Genomic DNA, 21,124 nt, shown 5'->3' with positions numbered 1-21,124 from the left:
CCAAAAAGTGAAGTAAAAATTAAAGAAGGGATTCTTGTTTCTAAATCTGTCTCTAAATTTAGTAATAATCTCTCTACATCCACTTTCCTTATTTTATCAAAATATGTAGTTTCTTACCTTTTAGTTGTGTAAGTTGTTTTTCATAAACTGCATTTATTAGAAGGCATAAAAAAATTCTGAAAAATTTCATAAAAAAATATAACAAATTCTAACTTTACATTAGACTAACTTTGTGGTGGAGTGGTCACATCTCTGCCTTTCATCTGGAGGTTCTGGACTCTAGTCCCAGATAAGCATGACATTTCTTCATACGCTAGAAAAGTTTATTATATTATCATCCATATGTAGTTGTTAAAGGTATCAGCCAAAATAAAACGAATGTAGTGTTATGTAAATTCCTGTTGGGTTTTCTATCCTTCAAGTTATACTTCAATCTGTGTGTAAAAGAAACATATTACTTTTAAATAGAAATATAATATTAAAAGCCTAGAATTGTATAATGTCTATTATTTAAATGACATTACTCAAATGTGTATACAGAACAATCTTGTGTATTCAAAATAAAAAAATGAGGTAAGAAATGATATATAGATATATAGCTGTTTCTTTATGTCCCCAGTGGAGGACAGACCTACTTCACTGGGTTCTGTACACCGGGTTCTGGGACTGATAATGACTGCAACTGAAAAATGATGTTATCTACCATGCCGGTGCCAAGGAATTGTTGCTGTGGCTGGTCTCCGGTGGAAGGTGTAGAACAATACTGTCTTATATATGATTTAACAATATAATGAAGAAATGTAACTGAATTATCTGAAATTAAAACAAAGTCTTATATATATATATATATATATATATATATATATAAAACAACAGTTTTCACATTTATTCATTGTTTCAAGAGTACAGATTGCAGATATGTATAATTATAAAAAAAAAAAACAACTTTCAACATTTTAAATTTGGTGGTTAATTAAGGGCATAGTCTATTAATATGTACTTTTGTTTAAAACCACTTAAAAAGTCGGAATTAAAACAATATTTTTTTTATTTTTTAGGACTTTTTTCATTTAAGGATATTTTATTTATTGAATAATCAATTTTTCATACACATAAAATTTGTTTTTAATACTTTTATCTATAGTCATGTCAACAATTAGTCATTAGTGACTTATCAGTGTAACGGTAAATGTGTAGTCTTGAACAAACTTCGGCCATTCCTGAGATGTGTGGTTAATTGAAATCCTATCACCAAATAACACCAGAATCCACTGTATTGAAATGCGATTAAAAGCAACTAACTACCTTTTATTAAGATTTTAAGTTGAGAACATCGACTTTAAAATCAGCTGATTAACAACAACAAGTTTACTACTAGACCAACCTGGCGGGTTACATAGGACACATCTCAGAAATGGTCGATCTGACAATGTACAAGACTAATCACTTACACTAATACATATCATCCTCATTCATCTTGAAGTAATACCTGACAGTGATTCCCCTAAGGCTAAACAGGAAAAAACAGAGTTACATAGGAGTTTTCTTTTTTTGTATTTTGTAGGTTTCAGTATTAAAGATTCATGTAAAGACAGAGTATAAATTTATTCATAAGTTTAATTTATGGTATTAATAAAACTACTTCTCCGCATATATCTTAAACTATTAAATAATGATTGCATATTCTAGATATAGGAGTAAGGGATTCTTCTGCAATATAAATAAAATGATTGTAGTGTAAACTAGCATCCAAAAGATTCTGGGTTTAATTCCTGGTCGGATTGACATCTTTTCATATATTGCAAAGTTACATTATAAAATGGAAGTTAATCGGTGTAGAACATCAGTAAGTTAAACAAATAAATTATTTGTTTATACTAAGTAAGCTATGCTTAAAGTATATTTGATGGGTAAATTATGGTTACGCTCAGTTCATCCAAGTGATATTTTTGTATTTTAGTTTTATGTAACTTTACTAATTCATATAACTGTGGTTTCAGCATTTTTGAACTAAACGGAATATGGGTTTTCTCCAGCCGATTTGTCATATCTTTTCTTCTGGAGTTTGATAAAGCGCCAAAAATTTGGCGCTTTATCAATCAATACCTGTATTGTGATAAGGGGCGTTATCAACAACTACTACTGACGTTGGTGAAATATTTTGAATCAATTTTTCACCCGCACATTTCATGAAATTGTTTGTATTCATGTTGTCATGGTAGTTGCCACTTTTCGAACTGGCTTTCCAAGTTAGTAATGCGTTCGGAATAAAACCGATTTTTCCTCCAGCATGTATTATTAAGCGGTTATCTTTATTAATCAGCACATGAAGTCCCTCAACAACACCATCAACCACGACTTTGTCGAACAAAGCGAACTTAAAACGTGCGTTTCATCCAAATAAACAATTGTAGCATTGCTTTATCTGTACTTAGCCATTGCCTGCAAATATTCAATTTTCTTCCTCCTGATATCGAATTTCTCAATTAAACGTATTCTGTTACTTTCAGTTTTACGCCATTTGAAACTTAACTGTTTCAAAATAACAGCTAAAGTTGATTCACTTCCTTTAAAATCAATAGATGACTAAAGTTCTTGTTTTTTTAAAGTAGGTAATTTATTCTTCTTTAAATGAAATTCATTAACTGTTCTTTTAACTACACCTAAATCAAAACTGTCCAGTCCACTGACAGGTTTCCAACGTCGTTTATACTTTTTTGGCGTACTGAAAGAACACGATTGGGATGTTGATTGAAGAATCGTGTCTTTTTTCTCTTCTGAGTCATTGAATCTTTCTTTTTCCTGTATAGCCTCCGGTAATTACCGTTCAGATAATACTTCAGAGGATGAATGAGGATGATATGTATGAGTGTAAATGAAGTGTAGTCTTGTACAGTCTCAGTTCGACCATTCCTGAGATGTGTGGTTAATTGAAATCCAACCACCAAAGAACTCCGGTATCCACGATCTAGTATTCAAATCCGTGTAAAAATAACTGACTTTACTAGGACTTGAACGCTGGAACTCTCGACTTCCAAATCAGCTGATTTGGGAAGATTCGTTCACCACTAGACCAACCCGATGGGTTGAGTTTTTGAATCTGCGTTCTTGATATCCCACGAGCAGCAGCAGCAGTTCTTTCTTCGCAAGTTCTTTGAATACCAATTATTATAAGTTGGTCGTCAGTTAATTTATCTACTTTTGAGCTTCTTTTTTCATAAAATCAAAAACATTATTGCTAATTTCACGTGCTTGACTCCTAAGCTTTTTTTTCTTAACTACGGATTTAAATTCTTCCATAATAAACCACACTAATAACACACGAACAAAAATAAAACAAAAAATTATATATTATAAAATATTTGCGAATAACAATGAGTAATTATAAAATAATATGACCGCACAAAAACGCTATCCGAATACCTTCACTGAACACGATATATACTGAACTAAAGCTATTTCTTTATACACACATTGTGTGCTACGAATGACGGATCTAAATATTATCATGATGAAAGAAATAATTTCTAACCACATTATAAATTTTTATTGGACTGTACATAATATCAATCAGATCATTAGTCATTGGTTAAGGAGTTAATATTGTTTACAAGATTGGGTCATTAAGCATTTTTATATATGTAATCAACTCAAGTGGAAAGAATTGAACACACAACATAAATGTATTTTTGGGCGTCCGTATTGATTATTAGTCGAAATATGAAATAAAAAATAATAATTATTCCCAAAAATAATGTTTTGGAAAACAATAATATAATGAGATGCCAGCACGTGACGTCACAAGCTCGTAGATTCGCTGGGGGAACTCTAACAATTATATTAAAGGAACAGTCTAAAAAACAAAAAAACAAAAATTCATCAACCTCAAATGTAAATATATATATTAATCTGTTTTACAAGAAATTTGAAAAAAATAATTATTTAATAGTAGTTTGGAGCTACTTTTGCTTTATTCTTTTTGTAACATCCTGTTTCTGAATAACATCAGTTGAAGAAGATGAATTGCAGACACAATTCAAACTCTTATTATTGTTGTTGTTATTATGGTACTTCAGCTCTTTATTATGACGCCATTTCAACTTGTTTAAATATTTAAAGTAGTCAGACAATTAAAGTAAAGAAGAAGTGTATTTCTTTTCTGAAGGGTGTTCTGGTCAGAATAAGAATTCAGTTGTCACTGCCATGCTTTTCTATAATAAATTTGTAGTAAATTTTTAAAACCTTGTAGTAATTACATTAAGTTTTTTGAATCAAGACATGAACAAAGTGAAGGTGATTCTGTCCATAAGACAGTTAGCTCTGCTTTAAAACCAGAGTTTATTTTTACCGTCACGATTAATACCTGTTATTTGTTTAGCAAGAAAAAAACAATAAATTGTTCATTTACTCCGTTATGATTCTTTTTAAACTTCAAAAAGACTGCCATAGATCTTACAATTCTTTCTGTAAGAAAGGACGTTGTTGATGACTAAGTTGATTGGACGCTCATTAAGGGATTAACGTAATAAAAGATAATCAAAAAAAATATATTTTAAGAGAAGTCACCTTATTTAACTATATAAAACCATAACACTTCTAAGAAATTACTTTTTAAGTCATTCACAGCATTTACGAGGACTTTCAGAAAACTCTCGGCCTGACAAAGAAAACAAGATTTTTCAAATTTGTGATTCGATAAATTTAGACCAACGACTTTCCAACCTTTTAATATCCTCAGTATAATGCGATTTTCAATCTCTGTAAAATAAGCGATTATCTCAGCTTTGACCTCATTAACTGAAATGAATCTTCGTCCTACAAGCCATTTCTTCAGGTTAGGGAAGAGAAAGTAATCGCCGGGAGCGATCCGGCTAATACGACGCATGTGGAAGCACTTTGAAGCGTAGGTCATGGAGTTTTGCAGCAAAGCCCAAGTTGTGTACCAAACGCACTATAGTGGTGAAAAAGCACTTTCTTTTTGGCCAGATGTTGACCTTTAGCCTGAAAAGTATCCTTTAATTGGTTTAACAGTTAAGCGTTTCAAGATGTTTGCCGTGTCAGTCTCGCTTTCCTTTATTCGGTGATAATTTAATACGACACTGGATTTTTGTGACAATTTCGTCGGTCGTAGCGGTTTTTGGGAGTCCCGAGCGTTCATCTTCTTGAATGGATATACGATCACATTTAAACTCAGCAGCCCAGTTTTTTACCGTTGAAAGCGAAGGGAAAATATTCTTTAAAGTGAAATTTAATTCTTTTTTTTATGTCTGTCGGGGTTAAACCTTTTAAAAAAAATTACCTTGTAACAGCTCGAAGTTAAATTTCATTCTAATTTTCAGAAAATGTAAAAACTTGTTTGCTTTACCTGATCGTCAGAAACAAGCAACTAAACGCAAGCGTCTGAAATTTCGCAGCACGCCAAATACTTTACAAATATAAATACTTAACAAATATCCTGGACAAATACTTTACAAATACCTTAGATTAATATCACAATCGTTTGGTCATACTTGCGCCCTCTCTGTGCCAGGCCGAGAACTTTCCCAGCAACCCTAGTATGTAAAAATGGAACAACTGATATTTTATATTTTTTGTACTGCATAATGGTTTTCTTCTTGCAGTTTATTAGCAAGTAAAAATTATTACTTATTTATTGAGTAAAAACACAGAAATCTAGTAGCTTGTCATGCTGGTCCTTCTCGGCCAATTCACTTATTTACGAATAAAGATATTTATTTCATATTTGACTGGTAGGATTTTTCAAGTGAAAGTGTCTGGTGAAATCTCTAGCAAATATGTTGCCACATTTGGTGTTCCATAGAGGTCAGTTTAGGTCCACTTTTGTTTATTATTTTTATAAATGACAACAGAAATTGTATAAAATCAAAACTTACTAAATTCACTGACGATGTTAAGCTTTATGTTATTGTGAACTCAAGTAGTGATTATTTGACCCTCCAATGGGATGAAAATAATATTTAAAAATTATAAATTGATAATGTAATACCTCTGAATCTTGATAAAACAGTTATAATGACTTATATTAGAAAGACACTTCTAATAAAATACTATTATAAATATCCACCCAAGAAATAAGTCCTGTTGAAACAATTTGTAATACCTTTGATTTTAAGCAGTAGTTTACACAACATGTAGACAAAGTAATATCTAGAGCACAAAGAATAAGACTGCTTTTATGGGTAAGATATTATTTCATCATGTGAAAACCATATGTTATCTTTATTAAACCACTGTTTGGTCAATATTGGTGTATTGTTCAGTGATTTATAACTGAAGTAAGAAAAATCACTAAACTGAAGATTGAAGCTGTGCAAAATAAATTCCTTTAGAATTTACAATAGTAAGGACTGAGTATGCACCAACTTTTATATTTAGTGGAATGTTATAATCTGGGCATTACATCTTTGGAACCAAGGAGGAAAATGCAAGAAATTATGTACATTTATAAGGCAATGCACGGATTTATAGATGACATCTCAGGTATAGGCATCGGGTTGCATACATGAATAATAAGAGGGATAACTTAATTAAAATATTCAAACCAAACCATCTTATTGCTAATCACTAGATTTGTTGAAAGCCATTGACAGTAGACTAGTTGTGTTTCATGAATATTTAACTTCATTTAAAATGAAAATTAGAATTTTTGGATGATTACTGATTTGTGAATTTTTCATAATCACCTTTGTTTTCTGCTTACACTAATTTATTTTATAGTAATTTAATTGATATGTATGAATGTAGGTAATGATTATTTTTGTAGTAAATTATTATTATCAAACTTGACGTTAATATTTAATTTATATTAGGGAATAGCTGTTTTATGATTAGGTTTGACAAAGTAAATTCTGTACTTTTTAATTTTTTATTTATTTTTAACTTAGTACATTTTCTTTGTAATATTTGATTGACTGCAATTTGTGTAGAGCTAATTTATTTAAAATACTGAACAAATTTGTTAGCTACTTTAATTTTATTTCCTAAACTCCTGGTAAGATAATGCAGCACATTAAGGTTTTTCATTTGCTGATCAGCTGCACTTCTTCTTACACTTATTCAGGTCTTTCCTGCTTCCCTGTTGGTAGATTAGATATTTTCATGTAGGTGGTAGATGGCTATAAGGGGTAAGAATAGACAACTAATAAAAAAAATAAAAAAATATTATTATTAATAGTGGGTTATAAATCAAAACATGGGATAAGAGTCCTCCATATGTTTATTGAACTGTATTGAACTCCTCAAACCAAAACTAAACTGTGGTACCTCTCAATTTCTGAATTTCATAATTGACATGACAGTATCAATTACTTGGTTGCTACATCACAGAGATGTAAATATATTGGGAATAAATTTTAGTTTATAGAAATATTTTATTGAATTATTGATTAAGGATTACAATTCAAATAAACTAAGATATGGAAGATCTTTATTTCACCTTACAGTCATAAATGTAATCATTATGATATTTTTAATTGGAATTGTTGGTTAATACTGTTGTTATTATGTAAAATTTTAGTTATTTATTTCTGTTAAAGTTTTGAAGTTATTTTATTTTCAATTTTTTTGAAAATCCTAAGGATGCAAAGGCAAGAGTTTGAAGTTTTCCTCAGAGTTGTTACTGGGCTTTTTTCCCACAAATATCAACATTCCATAAACTGTGGCTTCCCTACAGACTTGTACAGTATGAAATCTGCATTGGTAATATGTTAATCTCCAGTTTTCACTTAAAATTAATGATCATCAATCTTTTATGATGATTTTATCTAGCTGGGTATTACTTTCAGGATAGTTGTCTATACAGGATAACTTGAATGGGTCACAACATATTTAATTTTACTTGAAATCTCCAAAATGGTATCATTCAATTTGAGGTCTGCCAGCTGGCTAATGTCTTTATTTCTAGTAAAAGGCATCACCACTGTTTACCATGAATTTCTTAAACATATCAGTGATGTGATCTAAATATAATCATATTTAGATCATTACTCATCTCTGAGGCTGAGTAAGGAACTTTTCTCTAAATAAGTACAGCAATTTATCAGCATAATCCTGTTGATCCACTTTCCTAATAAGACTGACCAGTAGTCTATTCAAAATAAAGCATCAAACAGAGTAGATGAGATAAAATTCCTCTCTACAGAACTCCCTTGCAGATATTCCCAATAATCCTCCAATGAGCTCAATCTCCTGCTGTAGAGTAGGGACTTCATCCACCTTTATAAAGCGAGTCAAATTTTCAACAACTCTTCTTGCAGATACACACATGTGTGCGTGTGTGTGCATACAATTGTAGTAGTCTCTAGTTACAAACATATTTATGTGAACCTACAATTAAATCAGTAGAACAGAATTTAGAAATATTTTCTTTCAATGGAAAAGCATTATCAGTGAGAAAACTATATTTACACAGCATCTCAGCTATTTCTCTCATATTTGTCTATTGGAAAAGGTTCATATTCAGGTAAATTTAAACTATGATGCAAGAGATTTTTACTAAATGTAGTTACATATCCCAAAATTCCCTTCTATGAGATATTTTTTCTTTGTCATCCTGTATATACATGAACAGATTGGTATTGTGCATTTATTCAAATTCTACATACTGAAAAACTGATTTGTGCTTTCCATCAATTGAGTTTATACAGAAAGTTTCATTGTTCATTTTTTTTGGAAATTCTACTTCACTCATAGTCAGTTAAAGCCATTTAAGAGAAGAATGAGATTGTTAAATAAAATTTGTTATAATTATTTATATGTGTATAATATAAAAGAGATTGGGTGTATAGATTAATATTTGTATTTATGTGTTTCATATATGAATGGACACACACACACATACACATCATGCAAAATATACAAAAACTACCAAATGCCAAAACTCAAATGGGAAAATTGGTTTGTTTTAAAAATTTAAATCTGGGCTTTCAATATTTTCTTGTATATCTTACTTTTTCCTTTTTCTTTTGTTAAATGTAATATTATTACTTCTTTAATAATTCTGTATGTGGGTACTAAAAATCAGGACAAGAGTTAGTCTAGGGATCAAAAGACTCTAAGGGCTCTAAGATTAACTCAAAGTTAATGAGTTCAAAAGCAGACTATTAGGGGTGGTTTAAATAGTAGGGGTTTTTTACACTAATAATGTTGTAATAGCTCAGTGACACTAGTACCAGAAATTCACAGACAATATCTCTCCAAAATCTTTTGAAAAACTTAAGTAGAAACTGACAAAATGAAGGGTACACTGTTTTTGGACTGCCAGAGACTTTTTGACAGAACTCAATGAACCTGTTATTATTCCACAAAACATCAACATATTTTGGAAAATAATGAGTATTTGAAGGTCTTCAAAACAAACAGAACAGGATAATAATTAAAAGTTTTGTTCATCTGAATTATAACTATATCCCCCCTTATTACCCATTTTGGTGGGCTAATAAGTGACTGGAATCTCTGGCGACAGAGTTCTTCAAAAAGGATTTACAAAACAAATGTATTGCTTTATGACAATTTCTTGAATGTGGTTGGTGACTAAGTGGAGAAACACTGAAGTGTGCAAATTAATCTGAACACAGAGAATGTTTTGTTTATTTGTATGTTGTGGCTACACTGCTTGACAACACTCATTATTTAAGTTAGTTTCCCTAATCTGTTTACTGCTTGCTTATTATGACCAATATTATGAGTGGAATTCTTTATTTATTATAAATGAATTTTGGTATATATATATATATATATAGATTATTTAAGTGTGTTTATAAGGTAAGTTGTATTAAATTTCAGAAGAGACATTTAGTTTACATAAATGTATTTCCATAGCTCTGATTATTCTTTTAAACAAGTGCCTTAAAAGTCAAAAGCCAGTTTGCCACATTATTCTGGTTTTCATTCTTGTTCTGATTCTGACCATTTCCTGTGAAAAAAATAGTTAAAAAAATTACAAAATGAATAGACAGAAAATCTTTCACATTAGATACCTAATTTCAATATTGCTATGTGTAATACTGAATTAAAGTATAATAATAATAATCCCCTGAGGTAAATCCATCTCCAAATTCGGATCAGTAACATCTACGATCCACGTCCTGGGGAAGGGGGGGAGACAACAGCTGTGTACTTGTCTAAGACTTGTACAAAACTCCAGGCCGTCTAACGGAGCTACGGTCAAAGTCCATTCTGGATGATGTGGTCATGGGAGTATGGATCATGGTCGTTTTTCATCTCGAGACTGAACTACCCTGCGTGTTTGCCGTGCGCGGTGACCTGTGTCGCTGGAAATGGGGATCCTGGCGCTTGAGTGTAGCAACACAGCGCTTTGGCCCCTGCTTTGGCTAAACAGGAGGCCGGTTTGCTAACCACTGCCGGTCAATCGGCTCGTTTACGACTGAACCTTCTGCTTGCGGAGGGGGCGGGTAAATAGGTGAGAGCCCGAGATACCTTGGCAGGACTAGTTTCCTGTTTGGGGTGGATTGGGATCTATATCTTTCTGGTAGCCCTGGAGTCCGGATGGGAGTCCCAAATGTGTGGCTTCGTGGTGGTTGGGGAACTAGGAAGACGAAATTTTCTAAAACATCTTATGGATCCTGAAAGCTCAAATCCTCGTTCGGTAACCCCGGACAACTTTGAGGACAAACGCCCTCGTTCTGAAGTATCTCCTCCTTCGACGTCATCGTCGGAGAAGAAGAAAATTGTAGATTTACGACATGAATGAGGACTACGTGGAAATGTCCCCATTATTATCGCCAGCAATTTATCTCAGCGAACTATAAAAGTACGCGTTGGCAACACCTATTCGACAAGTAGGCAGTTACAAAATGGAATTCCGCAGGAACAACCCCTTAGCGGTACCCTGTTTACAATTGCTCTCAATAGGATTCTACAAGCAATACCAGTGGAAATTGGTAAATGTATGTATGTCGACGATCTGGTGATCTACTATGCCGGCATGAAAACTGCAATGGTCCGGTACAAGTTACAACGAGCAATCAATGATATTGTTGATACTGCTGAAAGGTCTGGCTTCAGATTCTCAACTGAAAAGTTATGCGCCGTACATTTCTGTCGCTTTAGAGGAGCACACCCTAGTCCACGACTTACAATAAAGAGTGTTGTGTTGAAGTTCCATATAAAGAAGAAGTCAAATTTTGGGGATTATTCTTCGATAAAGGTCTTACATGGCATCCTCATGTACGTCAATTAGCAGCTAAATGCAAACGAACATCAAACATAGTCAAATGTATGTTGAATATCAATTGGGGATCGGATCGAGAAGTTCTTCTACGTCTGTATACTTCATTGATACAATCAAGAATCGACTATGGCTATGCTGTTTATTCCTCGGCTCGAAAGAGCTGTCTAAAAGCCTTGGAGGTCGTACAAAACGCCAGAATTCGATATGCGACTGGAGCGTTTTGCACCAGTCCCGTCGATAGCCTTATATGGGAATCAGAATTGTCTCCACAACGTTTTCGAAGAGACATTCTGTTACTGCCTTATGCGGTCAATGTCACGTCATCATCGCACCAGCGTTCACAAGACATCCTTTCCAAGAAGCTTACAACCGGCGTCAGACCTATACCAGGCCAGCCGGAATTGATGGACAAGTACGACATTGTGTTTCCAAGAGTTGTTGAATCAACGGTGTGTGAATCACCACCGTGGCTGCTTCCATCGGCCATTTTTTAGAATGGATTAGCACCTTTTAAGCAATGTAATTCTCAGGAAATAATTCATCGTTTTCGGGAGCTTATGAGCGAATACGACCAGGAGCTAGTTTTATACACGGATGGCTCTAAAACGGAGATCGGGGTTGGCAGTGCCTTCCATTGTGCGGGCGTTAGTCATTCCTGGTCCTTGCCGGCTGTTGCATCTGTTTATACTGCGGAGTTGTATGCCATTTGACAAGCTCTGAGGTATTGTGAACACTATCATGTACCATCCTTTTTGATCTGCAGTGACTCAATGAGTGGTATTAAAGCACTGCAGGATGCGTGCTCAACGGACCCCTTGGTGAAAGTGACACTTGCACTGCTCCGGGTGCTAAGCAAGAACGGGCATCAGAGTACACTGGTGTGGAATCCGGGACACTCTGGTATTGCTGGAAACGAGGCTGCGGATGAAGCAGCTCGAGCGGCTGCTGATGCGCCTGAGACCGAGGAAATTCTCGTCAGACCTGGCGATGTTAAGTGTCACGTGTCTGCTTGTGTCAGACGTGAATGGCACAGAGTTTGGATAGGGTTAACAACGAAACTTAACGCCGTGAAAGACTCTCCTTGCAAGTGGACCACTCCATCTACGATCAAGAGGAGAGAGCAGGTATATGTATATAACAATTTATGTATATAACAAGGTTGCGAATAGGACATACGAACCTAAAGTCGAATTATATGTTGACTGGCAGCAATCAACCTGTTTGTGAGGAGTGTCAGCAACCGTTGACAGTCAAACACTTATTGGAAGATTGCATCGTAATGGGGATCTGCGTCGTCAATTTAAAATAGGGGGAATAAAGAAAATTTTGATAAACGAAGAATGTGCTATTAGAGCACCTTCTGTTTTTTTCTTTATGCAGCCGGTCTCTTCTACTGTATTTAAATTTAATTTTAGGAGGCATGACTTTGGAGTATTTTCTACTTCCAGAGAGGATATTTAGATATTCCTTTTCTTTTGTTTTATTTCTTGTTTGTACTGAATGGGACCTTTTACATCCCATCCGGTTGTGGAGCTTTTCTCAACGACTAAGTGTATTCAAACCATGTATCGGTAAGTCGTATATACCAAAGTGATTATATGTGTGTATAATTTTTGTTATTTTATACTTTTATTTATTTGTTATCTTTTATTAGTAGTTCTTGTTTTAGGGCATCGACTACCTTGACTACCTTGGTAGTCGATGCCCGATAATTATGAAAAAAAAAATTAATAATAATATATTATTATTATGTGTTTCTAATTAATATATTTTAAACAATAATATTCTGTTGAGATATTTACCCACTTTGCTGTATGGGTTATATATATTTGTTTACGAATGCCGTAAGTACTTGTTTTGTTTTTGAGTTACATTTGTAATCTTGTTTAATTTTAATCAGCTTGTTTTCTCTTAATAATAATATAAATCCTGAACTAAGCAAATACTCCAGTGTAACTTAAATACATGTATCTTGATTTATTATACATGCTTCTTATACATTTCTTTTTTATATATATTTTTTTCCTTTCGAATACCCCATTTAGGGCACGCTTAATCAACTTTTTAGCCCATGCTTCTTTCATTTTTCTAGAGTGGTGTTCTTTGTCTTCTAGAGTCCATTTTCTCCCTCTTCTACAAGTGAGTTTTTTCCTCACTTGTAGAAGAGGGAATTTATATTCTTTTGATAGAATTTACTACTCTTTTTTTTATATTATTTTACCTTAATTTGTGTTTTTTTTCTTTAAGGCAAGACCATATAAAAGTAATGATTTTGCATTTATTACACAACAATTATTATTATTATTTTTACAACAATTATAATACAGTCTAATTAACATGCAGAAATAATTTTTGCGTGCTACTACATAAAAATATTTAAGAGAGTATATCATCTAAATCATTTTTTTATAACTCATTAAAATGTAATGATGATTTACTAAAACAATATCATATACTCTTACTTAAGATTTATATCATTTATTTACTGATGAGAAGGTTATAAGTTCAGAATGAGATGTTAACTTTATACACTCATAAATGAAAAGTAAGTGCGTAAAATTCATTATTTCATAAAGTTTTGATAGAAAAAAACGTTTTTATAGACTAACATACTTACCTACCGACTAACATGAAACATACTGTGTATCAACTATCAAAAATTTATATTCACGTAACATGTATGCCATCATAGCATGTAGGATATTACAGCCTATCTTAATGCAATATGTTGAATTTACTACTCTTTATTATCTTTTTTTTTATTCAAGATTGGAAGTATAGGAGTATAATGGTTCAGCTGTTAAACTTTTCTTCATTTGTTATGTTCTGTTTATATATATACAAAAAAAAATTATTTACTTCATCGATTCCTCAAATGCTGTAATATTTTTGAATCATATAAATTAATAATTAATTTAATTCATATCATAAATAAAAAAAATAAAAAATAGCACCTATAAAGATAAAGAATTAATTATTAAATTGTTTCCATAAATAGATTCAGAAGTTATTTTTTCTACTAACAGTACTAAAGGTATAAACTACTCACCGTTTTGAATTAGATTATTATAATTCAAGTTGCAGTTATGGCTATTATTATTGTTACAGTTATTTTGATTGTTGTTGTTGTAGTAATTATTGTTATTGCAACCATTATTATTGTTGTTGTTGTTGTTACAGCCATTATTGTTACAATTTTGGTTATTGTTGTAGTTGTTACTGCCATTACTGTTACAGTTATTTTGATTGTTGTTGTTGTTGTAGTTATTGTTGTTACAGTTGTTTTGGTTGAAGTTGTAGTTATTATTATTGAATCCATTATTGTTGCAGTTGTTCTGGTTGTTATTGCAGTTGCTGTTGCATCCATTATTGTTGTTGTTGCTGTAGTAATTATTGTTATTGCAACCATTATTATTGTTGTTGTTGTTGTTGTTACAGCCATTATTGTTACAGTTTTGGTTATTGCTGTAGTTGTTACTGCCATTACTGTTACAGTTATTTCGATTGTTGTTGTTGTAGTTATTGTTGTTATTGCAACCATTATTATTGTTGTTGTAGTTGTTACAGCCATTATTGTTACAGTTTTGGTTATTGTTGTAGTTGTTACTGCCATTACTGTTACAGTTGTTTTGATTGTTGTTATTATTGCATTCATTATTGTTGTTAAAGTTGTTGCAGTAGTTATTGCTATTGCATCCATTATTGTTGTTGTTACAGCCATTACTGTAACAATTATTCTGATTGTTATTGCAGTTATTCATATTGTAGTTATTGCACAAGTTATTATCATTACATCCATTATTATTATTACAATTGTTTTGGTTATTGTTATTGCAGTAGTTGTTATTATTGCAGTTATTGTTCAAATTATTATTTCCATTGCAGTAGTAGTTATTGCTATTGTAACAACAATTGTTCTGGTTATTGTTGTTGTTGTTGTTGCAGTTATTATTGTTATTCTGGTTGTTGTTATTGTAACCATTGTTGAACTTATTCTCATTGGTATTTATGTAATTGAATTCTGTTGTCTGTTGTGTAATGGTGTTTTCTAAAAAAAAAAAATGTATATATAAATATAAATAACAACAATATTTAATTATTAAGTTGATTTTGTTTTGGTGTATGGGTAATGTGAAGTTTCTTTGATGTTTATTCATTACTATTAAGTCCCACTGGTCTGTAATGGACTTATTTTTTACAAACGGTGGAAAAATACTTTGCTTTAATAGAGTCTCTTTTTTTTGGTTTTATCTTTTGCTAAGTAGTTATTAAATTGTATTTCATCATTAATTTATGTGATAATGGTTTCCTTTTAGTTCATTTCACTTTTTTTTTATTTTGCTCTTGCTAGAACATATTTAATTTTTTTGCTTTTATTTCATAAAATTAAAACTGGAAACTGAAATATTCTCTCATAAATATTTATTATTTTTTTGGACATGATTATAAAAACATTGTTCTGAATTATCCTGATATATTCTTTAATTGTGGGTAATAATAAAAAAAACTGCAACATAATTGTTTTACATCATGAATCAGTGATTGATAGTAAAAAGCCGTATGTGGTACATGATATAGTAATTGTATTTGGATGTACAGAAAACTGCAGGTGTATAAAAATCATGATGTTGGAGTTTATTAAGGTTTTTTAAGGTTTATTAATTTTATTTTCCTCTATCAGTAGAGATATTTTTAATTATTCTTTAGCTGATTCATACTCAGCTTATATTAGGTATTAATTGAATGTGTCTTTTAATTGAATGTGTTTTAATTGAATTTGTTCTTCTAATGATGTATTTTAAATATAATTCTTGTTTTTCCAGTTAAAATATAATTCAAAATAATGCATTTTAAATTCAAAAAAGTATGATTCTATTTAAAATCTATGTGTTATTTACTTGATGACAAGGCAGTATGTATTTAATTGTATTTTACTAATTCTTAATTAAAGTATTTAAATTATAACTAAATTAAAATATTTTAAGTAGTTATTCATCTTTTTGTCTTATTTGCTGAAGATATTACTTAATCAGAACAGATGAAGTAATAGGATCTTACTCTTAATGATCCAGTACTGTTTAATACTGAAACCTTACTCATTTGTGTGAAGAATAGTTTTTCATCTTGTTTTTGTTAAAACAATCTGTAGTAATTTTTATAAGTATAAATTAATTGTATTGGCTGGTAATTTAATAGTATTGATAGGTATTGAAGAACTGAAGAATAATTTTTTCAATGACAATTTGTTTTATTAAATCATCTATATTTTGAAACAATTTTTGTTTGATTATTATTGATTAATTTTATTAATTACTAATTATTTATTATTAATCTGAATATTTATGTTAATTTGTTTATTCTGTCAAATAAGAAAAAAGTTTTATTTTATTTATGACTACAAATTTTATTGTAGTCATGTTGTGATTATGTAATTGTAGATAGTAAGTTAATCAGTAATGCTGTCAAAATATTCATAATTAAAAAATAAAATAAATAGTCATTGCTGGAAATTAAACTTGGATAGACGTAATAGTGCTGGTGTTTCCAATTGAGTTGGTTTTTTAAAAATATTATATAATCGGTTTAAAACAAAAAAAAAAATTGAGTGAAAATTAAAATATTAAATAAATTTATTACAAAAAAGAATCATGCTTGCCGATCAAAAAATTATTTTGAAATGTCAAACTGAACCAAATATGGTTTTAATTTCACAAAAGTTTGTCACCCCAAAAGTTTATATTTTTAAATAATTTTCATCGCAAAAAGATACAAAACATAGTCAATTAGACAAATTAATTTTTCAGTGTGATATTAAATCAAAAGTGGGCAACTTATAAGATTCTAATTATTAATTTTAGATTTTGATTTCATTTTTTTATTGTTAGATTATTATTAAATTTACATTTTGCTCATTTTTTATTATCATAAGAAATTACTATGTTACGAGCAGCAGTCCATAATGCTCCCTAGTCAATGTTATTATTTGACCTTTCAATATCTTTCCTCTTTACAATGGTTGAAGGTATTTTTAAAAAACAAATTTTAACTTCATCCCTGACAAAATAATGGCTATTTTTTATAACTTTACTTACTTCCTATTCAGCTTATCAAAACAAACACATTAATTTATTAATTTTTAAAAGTAACTTTTCCTGTCTAAAATATATGTTACTTTTAAAATGGCTGATTTAAATTGGAAAATTATTTTCCAAAAACACCCAAATTTGGGAAGACAATGAAATAAAAATAATGAAAAGATAGTATTATTAAAATTTTTGTGCATTTTATATGGGGTCAAAGTCTCTTAAATGTACAAAGCAGGGTGCATTTTTTTTAGTTTTTATTCAGTTTTTCAGAGAAAAATTTCAGCAAAGAAAAGAAGTGATAGAAGTTACCAGAAATATGATAGAGAATAAAATAAGACCACCAACCTTTATTACCATTATTTTGCAGAGATATTAGGTTCAAACTATTGGTTTAAGATAACAGCACGATTAGTATTTGCTATTTTTATTTTCATTCGTTATTGTCATCTCCTTGAAGTTATAACTGATGTTGTACAGCATATCTTTTGTTAACAGGCACTCCAGTTTTATTCTTATTTGTTCATAGCCAAGTGAGATAATATTCAAACCTTGGATGGAGGTAGAGACACTGCTCAGAATAAAAGAAAAAAAATTGAAAGTTTTCCAATCGACTGTTCAAAATTTTATATTATTTTTTCATTAAATACATAATTTAATGATGGTTACTACAGTTATTTCTTCTTTAGATCCAGTATCATTAAAATATTCCCTTTTTATTTTATTAGTTTTAGGTTTCTGATGCAGTAAAAAGGTTGCAATAGTAAAAGACATGCAAAAAATTTTCAAAGTCTTATTCAAATCATAGAGATGGTTTATTATTTATATTAATATATAAACAATTAAATTTACTGAAAAATCTGGGAACATCTGTTCATTTTTGAAGACTGTTAAGAATTACTCTAAATTTGTAAATCATCATTGTGTGGAAACTGAACAATAACACAAACTTACTGACCTCAATAGACTGAAGTAATTAGCTGTTGAATTTGTTATTTAAAATTTCATAAAAGTGCACAACAAAAAACAGATTCTGTTTCTGATCATGTGTCATCACAGTATGCAACAAAATTTTTAAAGTTGTAAATCACTATCTACTTAGTTCAAAAGAGATGTACCAATTTCATTTTGTGACATTTCACTTCTTTCAAAAAGCTGTGTGTGTGTGTGTGTGTGTGTGTGTGTTCGCACGCTCACGCGTGTGTTGTATTTTATAAATAATTTTATCGCTTCAGATGTATCAACTGTCCACAATTTGTAGAAATTCGTTCATTTATATGAAAATTAATTTTATATTGTGCACATTTTGTTTTGTAAAATATTGATTTTGGTCTAAATGTACAAAGTAGGGGATGATTTTGTCCTCATATTAAAAACTAAATTTTTAATGGAATATTATACAAATGTTTATGAGTTTTTATTTTATGATAGACAAACAAAGACTTACAAAATAAACGATACTTTATAAACAGACGAAGAAATGCAGTCGTTAACTGAAAAAAGCAAACATTTTAGCTTTTTTTAAAAGCATGGTATTATATTATTAAAAATCTGATGTGGACATCACATTACTTCAATTGTACGCCTATTAAATTGCATATACAGATTTTTTGCTGCACTTCATTTAAATTTATTTCATTTGAAAGTGAGGTCCAATCCTACAGTTCTTTAATGAAGTGGACAGCTACACAATTGTTAAAATAATAATTTTTAACATCATATTGTTTTTCGTAAGTAAATTATTTCTAATTCTGAAACAAAATAACTATAGTGACCTTTTTCTATGAAAAGTTAAATCTGTATAAGGCACCTAAAATCCATATTACTGTAGCTAACAAGGGGAAGGCACGGGCTTCGGGACACCGATTTGAACCATATTGCGTGTGTGAATAGTACACTACGTGTCTTCATTACGAAATATTAACAGGCAATATTCCCACATACTCAAAAAATTTCCTTAGCATTTTGTATTAGTTTATATATTAATTTTGTTTCACGTCGCTCAAGTAGAGAACGTATCGGATCCGTAACCATGCAAACATCGGTTCGAATCCGACTTCATATACATTTATATTTTTTTAAATTTAAATATATTGATTTAATAATAATTATTAACCTCTTATTGTAAACATCCTTGAATTAAAATGAAAAGTTCATAAAATTTTATTTCACTAATAACTTCTGATTTTTTTCATATTTTTTTTGTTGTATTGTTATTATTGGATTATCATTTATTGTAAAAGCCTTTGTGCAATCAGAGGTTAATAATTATTAATAAATCAATATATTTAAATTTAAAAAAAAAGTTAAAAAAATATATGTATATGAAGTCGGATTCAAACCGCTGTGAAGATCCAAATATTTCATTAATTAAAATTTTATTTGGCTATAACTCTGGAACCAATGAAAATAAGTACCACCTATTATATATTTCGTTTAAAAGCATTCTATCAGAGCTTATCACTGCAGTTAAGAAAAAGTAAAAAATTCAAATGTTTCGAAATTGAAACCCCGCTTTATTTAAAGATCTGACTGTATATACATGTTTGGCCTCGTCGATTGCAATCAAAAGGGGAGGTGCACAACTAGATTTTACAACAATCTTAAATACAAAATTTCAACATTCTACGGGTAATCGTTTTTGAGTTATACGAGATACATACGTACAGACGTCACGCCGAAACTAATCAAAATGGATTCAGGGATGGTCAAAATGGATATTTCTGTTGAAATCTGAAAACCGAGATTTTTCACGATTACAATACTTCATTTACTTCGAACAAGGAAGTATAAACGAACAGGGAACGCGATTCATTACATTAAAAACTGCACAATTTATCAAAAGAATTCTTATCGGTGACATTATAGAAAACTCGACTGGCACTGCTGTAAACCTTTATTTTTTTAAAGTCTTTTTATTTTGAAGATTAAAAGGTTTTAATATATGCAGAACAAAATTTATTAAAATAATAGTTACCTAATTTGGTATTTTCAGTACTTTAGCTCATTATCTAGTTTCTTAAATGCTTATTATGCTCGAAGCTGTACAATTCTCAGTAGAATTAACAATAAAAAATTCTCAAAACTTATTTATTTAGTTATTTAAGTTAATAATATATTCTATTAAAACTTACCGTTTTCGTCCTGAACCTCTTGGTTGTTGTCGTTCTGATTTTGATTGTCATCATCGTTGCTGACGTTGTTATTATTATTGGTGTTTTCTTGAGTGGTCTGATCATCATCATTCTGACTTTGCTGGATAGTATTCTCTTGGTCGTGACCGGTTTGATTATTAATTTCATTGACCTCGTTGTCATCATTTTGGTTAATGTGTACGTTTTGACCAATTTGGTTGTAATCGGTGTCTTGAAACAGGTTGTTATCGTTATTAATTTCGAAAAATTTGATCAAATCATCAAACGCTGGGACTTCCTTGTTCGTCTGGTCGTGATGTACTTGCTGATTTACTGAATTTTGGTCATTCGTACCGCTAAACCGTTTTGGATGATAAGCTTGTCCGTAAGGGTGGACGGCAGCAGCAGCGAAACCGATGAGCATCAAATATACCAGGGAGGACTGCATGTTGAAGATAGATTGGCAATTTGACCATGGAATGGAATGGAATGCAAAGGTGGCAGGAGTCTATTACTCCCTACTTTATCGCAGAGCCTGGACAGAGTCCCTTGCTGCTGGATCTTTCTAATCGGGCTTGTTTTTAAAAGGGTCAATTTTAGTCTCGGTTCTTATTTTTCAATTTTTGTATATTATTATTATAGTGAATTTAAGACGGATTTAATTGCATTCCAATTCCGTTGTTATACCAGCGTTA

The 21,124-nt window shown here is 30.9% G+C and overlaps 1 protein-coding gene across 2 annotated transcripts; it reads right to left on the bottom strand.

Annotated features, from left to right (window-relative positions):
- Nucleotides 1-6,875: 6,875 nt before the first annotated feature.
- Nucleotides 6,876-20,898, bottom strand: LOC142323839 (uncharacterized). Of its 2 annotated transcripts, none has more exons than XM_075364130.1 (3): nt 20,430-20,898; nt 14,262-15,260; nt 6,876-7,136 (listed from the first exon to the last, which is right to left on the bottom strand). In XM_075364130.1, the coding sequence occupies exons 1-3, from the start codon at nt 20,875-20,877 to the stop codon at nt 7,108-7,110; spliced, it is 1,476 nt and encodes a 491-aa protein (XP_075220245.1). In that variant the 5' UTR covers nt 20,878-20,898; the 3' UTR covers nt 6,876-7,107. The 2 variants fall into 2 exon arrangements, with proteins under 2 accessions (XP_075220245.1, XP_075220236.1); XM_075364121.1 differs by lacking the exon at nt 6,876-7,136 and adding an exon at nt 9,813-9,934.
- Between the last annotated feature and the right edge of the window lie 226 nt (nt 20,899-21,124).

The sequence above is a fragment of the Lycorma delicatula genome, chromosome 1 (genome assembly GCF_047948215.1).
Source record: "Lycorma delicatula isolate Av1 chromosome 1, ASM4794821v1, whole genome shotgun sequence".
Classification (NCBI taxonomy): domain Eukaryota; kingdom Metazoa; phylum Arthropoda; class Insecta; order Hemiptera; family Fulgoridae; genus Lycorma; species Lycorma delicatula.
The sequence above is the reverse complement of the archived record's forward strand: the minus strand, read 5'-3'. Positions and strand labels throughout refer to the sequence as shown.

Bases quoted from the DNA above. Each gene is read 5' to 3' on its own strand.
- LOC142323839 (XM_075364121.1), bottom strand. From the start codon at position 20,877: ATGCAGTCCTCCCTGGTATATTTGATGCTCATCGGTTTCGCTGCTGCT. The intron at 15,261-20,429 runs GTAAGTTTTAAT...TTTTTTTTTTAG, and splicing joins AGAGGTTCAGGACGAAAACG to AAAACACCATTACACAACAG. The intron at 9,935-14,261 runs GTGAGTAGTTTA...TTTTTTTCACAG, and splicing joins TAATAATCTAATTCAAAACG to GAAATGGTCAGAATCAGAAC.